This window comes from Pyxicephalus adspersus, chromosome 3, assembly GCF_032062135.1.
Source record: "Pyxicephalus adspersus chromosome 3, UCB_Pads_2.0, whole genome shotgun sequence".
NCBI lineage: Eukaryota > Metazoa > Chordata > Amphibia > Anura > Pyxicephalidae > Pyxicephalus > Pyxicephalus adspersus.
The window spans coordinates 145006011-145011360 of NC_092860.1; the positions used below are offsets into that span (position 1 = coordinate 145006011).

At 47.3% G+C, this 5350-nt stretch overlaps 1 protein-coding gene across 2 annotated transcripts in view; it reads left to right on the forward strand.

Moving 5' to 3' along the window:
* Window positions 1–2270: 2270 nt before the first annotated feature.
* PANK2 (pantothenate kinase 2) overlaps window positions 2271–5350 on the forward strand; it is a gene marked incomplete at its 3' end in the record, with an annotated part of 13532 nt that continues 10452 nt past the window's right edge. Inside the window, 1 exon segment of one of the 2 annotated variants that reach the window (XM_072406638.1) lies at window positions 2271–2471. In XM_072406638.1, the coding sequence (XP_072262739.1) occupies window positions 2318–2471 (154 nt within the window). 2 annotated transcript variants of the gene reach the window in all.

Sequence of the window (5350 nt, forward strand, 5' to 3'; positions counted from 1 at the left end):
CCTTATCCTTCACCCTAACACTAACCCTCCTATTATCCTTATTCTTCACCCTAACACTAACCCTCCCACTATCCTCATGCTCCACCCTTACACTAAACCACCCATGACCCCAATCCTTCACCCTAACACTAACCCTTCCACTATCCCTATTGTTTACCCTAACACTAACCCTCCCACTTTCCTTATCCTTCACCCTAACACTAACCCTCCCACTATCCTTATCTTTTACCCTAACACTAACCCTCCTATTATCCTTATCCTTCACCCTAACACTAACTTCCCACTATCCTTATCCTTCACCCTAACACTAACCCTCCTATTATCCTTATCCTTCACCCTAACACTAACCCTCCTATTATCCTCATCCTTACACCTAACACTAACCCTCCTACTAGCTTTATCCTTCAATTTAATTTATCCTAACACCAACACTCTTGTTAAGCATATCCCTATTCCTAGTACTTAACCTTCTACTAACAATATCCCTAGCATTAAACACCATGCTAACTCTATTCCACCCCAACAATAACCCAGGAGATGCAGGAGGACCACAAGCCCACAGGACCAGAGGTGGCCGGGAGGCCAGTGACTGTAACCAAAGTGTAAAGCAGAATCAGGTCAGGGTTAGAGCTGGAAGGCAAGGTCATACATGGGAGATAATAGCCAGATGAGGTATCCAGCCGGTAGAACAGAATCATAGTTAAGGCGAGCCAAGGGTTGGTCAGTATGGGAGGCAAAGAGAGGCCAAGTCAGGAACTAAGGCAAACAAGGTGTAAGCTCAGCTATGTCCCTAATGCTATCATGGGCAAGGTAGACTGGACAGGTTGCACAGGTTTGTCATAGGACAAGTTACAGGTGCACATGGATACATCCTGCAACAGGACCAAGAAGTCCAGACAGTAAGGTAAGTTGATTCTTACACCCTTCAGTTTATTGCCATCCTTTCACAAAATTGAATAAACATGGTAGACAAGGAGCATGATTAGGGGATCTTTAAACGTTGGCACTAATTTATTAAAGCTCTCCAAGGCTGGAGAGGATACACTTTCATAAGTGAACCTAGGTGATCCAATAAATCTGGAATAGATCTGATCAGGATTCACAATTTTTGCTAGAAATAGCAAACGACTTTGAGGAAATCCATTCCAGGGTTGCTGGATCACCCAGCTTCACTGATGAAATTGTATCCTCTCCAGGCTTAGAGAAATTTAATAAATCCGTCCCATTGCATTTGTTCTGAAAGTGAGCAGAGATGAACTAATGGTGAGTACGGACATAGGCAAGGCAGCATCTAGCCCACCCTAACCCCAACCTATGCCTTAAGCTACATTCACACGTTAGATAATTGTGGCCCATGGAAATCTGAAGTGTGCTGCGACCCCTCAACGTTGTTCATTAATTCCCCTTGGCAGACTGGAGAATGACTGATCACCCGCCATTAGGTTGATGGAGATCCGGCTCTATGTTCAGGTCTATAGGACAACGGAATGGGTTTCAGCCACCAGAGCTGCATCTAATATAAAGGGGCCCCAGGTCCCAGTGGGGCCCATGTGCAAACTCCTTTTAAATGCCATTCTCCCTTGTGTTTTTCAAAATGTTGGTGTATATATTTACTGCCAAGGCTAATATCCCTGGTGCTAGATGGACTTATTGGAACTTGCATTGCATGATGATGCGTTGGTGTAATGCGGCACCATATTTGATGATTTTAGGACATGCATCAAATGCACTGCTGTACAGAATAATAACACCGGCAGGTTTCTGGCCATTCGAATGAATTGACAGCCCTAATGTAACGCATGGCAGCACTGCAGTGTAAATGGGCGCTAATGCACCGGGGTATATCCCCAGCAGTGGCCAGTTATACACCGCAGCACTGTTCATATTCTATATTCACTTTCTTGTGTTTGTAGGGATGATGTGAATGTTTATAATGAAAATATCTTTATTTTCCTTGGTCTGTACCCCCCACATTGCTCCAAGCACAGGAGCCCCCGTGTATATGATGTGTGACCATGGCAGAGCTATAGACATGCAGGCTTATGTTCTCCCTGGTAACAATGAGGATCCAGAAATAGCAGCTCAGATCCCAGCAGAGGCTGCACTGACATCCTCTCCCGTTTCCATGGAAACCGTGCAGCTGTCACTCACCGCCCGAGACTCAACTCTTCCCTATCCACCGCGCTGATTGGATAGCGTTCTCATCATTCACTCTCCGTCCTATAGATGATTGGTCAGGTCTGCGTTCTGCGGTCCCCGCCCATTTTGGATGGCGCACGCGCTGTAGGACAGTGAGGGGGCTGCTGGTGGCGGTGTCATGGCGCAGAACGGCCCGCGGGCTCCGGGAGAAGCTGAGGATGGCGGAGGACGGGAGCCCGCTACACGACGGAGAATCAGCTCTTCAGATGGGCCGCCGGGAGCTTCCCGAGCGAGGAAGCAGCGTCAAGACTCGCTGCGGAAAAACAGGCCGCGTGAGTGACAGCCGAGGGAGGGTCAATGGGAGGGGCCCCGGGGGACTACAGAGGTAGCGAGCTGTCTCTGGGGGAACTACAAGTCCCAGCATGCCCTGCCTGTAGGGAACTACAAATCCTAGCACGCAGAGCACTACTATGAATGGTTACTAGGGCTAACCAGAAGCTGGAGAACTACAAGTCCCAGCATGCCGTGTCTGTGGTGAACTACAAATCCCAGCATGCTGAGAAGTACTATGAATGTTTACTAAGGGTAACCAGAAGCTGGAGAACTAGAAGTCCCAGCATGCTGAGCACTACTATGAATAGTAACCAGAAGCAGATGAACTACAAGCCCCAGCATGTCCTGCAGCTGAAGTGTAGGTCACTGCGAACCTCGTAGGTAGCCGATAGAAATGAAGCTGCAGCAAAGACTACAAATCCCAGCATGCCTTGCGGCAGCTGGAGCACTGCTGGACCAAGCATGCCTTGTGGTAGCTGGAGAACTACAAGTCCCAGCATGCCTTGTGGTAGCTGGAGAACTACAAGTCCCAGCATGCCTTGTGGTAGCTGGAGAACTACAAGTCCCAGCATGCCTTGTGGTAGCTGGAGAACTACAAGTCCCAGCATGCCTTGTGGTAGCTGGAGATCCCCAAGCTGCAGCTCCTCATAGAATGGTCAACAATTCAATCAATGTGAAAGTGGAGGAACCACAGCGCCCAGCATGCCTGGAACACCCAGCATGATGAATGGGTGACCCTGTAGAAGTCTCTTCCCTGGTTTATTACAGAACCAGCATGGAAAGCCAAGGGAAACCAGAGACAAACAAGCTGGGGGTGCAGGAAGAATATGAGTGTGACCCCATCACTGTATGTCTGACACAGACACCCCTGTACCCACCTGTATGTACTCCGGATGAACTACAAGTCCCAGCATGCACAGTGCACTGATAGCTGCAAACCCATATAGTTCCAGCCAGAGTCCTAGCCTTTCCTGAATGCTTATCTTCCAGCAATTCTGCATACTGGGTCTCGTATTCCTATCCGCCCAGAGCCATTCCTCTTATTACATAGAGGAGGCTGGGGGATTGCTTTGTTATAGCTCTGCCATGATCTATAAAGGAAGGCCAAATGTGCTGGAGATCTGTCATCACATATGGAGGCCGCTGTATAGGAGGAGAGGAGGGCAGCACTGTGACTTCTATATAGAGGTAATTATGTTCTATATGAGACATGGTGTGATATATAGGGAGTGATATGGAGGTATCGGTGTTATACAGCGAGGGAAAGAAGTATTTGATCCCCTGCTTATTTTGTACCTTTGGCCTCTGACATGACCAATCTATAATTGTAATGGTAGGTTTATTGTAGCTGTGAGAGACAGAATAACAACAAAAAAAGCCAGTGCTTGATGTGCATTGTAATGAGTGAAATAGGAATTTGATCCCTTCGCTAAAGATGACTTAGTACTCGGTGGCAAACCCCTTGTTGGCAATCACAGAGGTCAGAGGTTTCTTGTAGTTGGCCCCAGGTTTGCACACATCTTAGGAGGGAATTTTGTCCGACTCTTTGCAGATCCTCTCCAAGTCAGTAAGGTAAGGAGGCTGATGTTTGGTAACTCCAACCTTCCGCTCCCTCCACAGATTTTCTTTGGGATTAAGGTCTGGAGACTGGCTAGGCCACTCCAGGACCTTCATGTGCTTCTTCTTGAGCCACTCCTTTGTTGCCTCGGCCGTGTGTTTTAGGTAATTGTCATGCTGGAATACCCATCCACCACCCATTTTCAATGCCCTGGAGATGAGTTGATGCCAAAGAGCTCAATTTTGGTCTCATCTGACCACAACACTTTCACCCAGTTCTCCTCTGGATCATTCAGATGTTCCATTGGCAAACTGCAGACCGGCCTGTACATGTGCTATCTTGAGCAGGGGGACCTTGCGGGCTCTGCAAGATTTCAGGCCTTCACGGTGCAGTGTGTTACCAATTGTTTTCTTGGTGACTATGGTCCCCGCTGCCCTGAGATCATTGACACGTTCCCCCAGTGTAGTTCTGGGCTGCTTCGTCACCGTAGTCATCCATGATCATTGCAACTCCCCGAGGGGCGATCTTGCATGGAGCCCCAGACCGAGGGAGGTTGAGAGTCATTTTGTGTTTCTTCCATCTGCAAATTATCGCGCCAACTGTTGTCACCTTCTCACCAAGCTGTTTGGCCATAGTCTTGTAGTCCAATCCAGCCTTGTGTAGGTCTACAATCATCTCCCTGATATCCTTAGACGGCTCTTTGGTCTTGGCCATGGTGGCTAGCTTGGAATCTGATTGATTGCTTCTGTGGACAGGTGTCTGTTATACAGGTACTGTAACAAGTTTGGATTAGGAGCACTCCATTACAGAGGGTGCTCCTAATCTCTGCTCGTTACCTGCATACAGGGAAGACACCTGGGAGCCTGAAATCTTGCTGGTTGATAGGGGATCAAATACTTATTTCACTCATAATGCACATCAAGCTCTGGGTTTTTGAGGGTTATTTTGTTATTATGTCTCTCACATCTACAATAAACCTACCATTACAATTATAGACCGGTCATGTCAAAGGGCAAACCTACAAGATCGGCAGGGGATCAAATACTTCTTTCCCTCACTGTATATGGAGAGATATGGAGGTATCGGTGTTATATATGAGAAGAAAGGTGACATGGTGTGTTATATATGGAGTGATATGGATGTATCGGTGTTATATATGAAGAGAGAGGTGATTATTATTATTATACAGTATTTATATAGCGCCATCATATTACGCAGCGCTGTACATAGTCCATAGTCGTGTCACTAACTGTCCCTCAAAGGAGCTCACAATCTAATTTCCCTACCATAGTCATATGTGATTATTATAGTCTAAGGTCA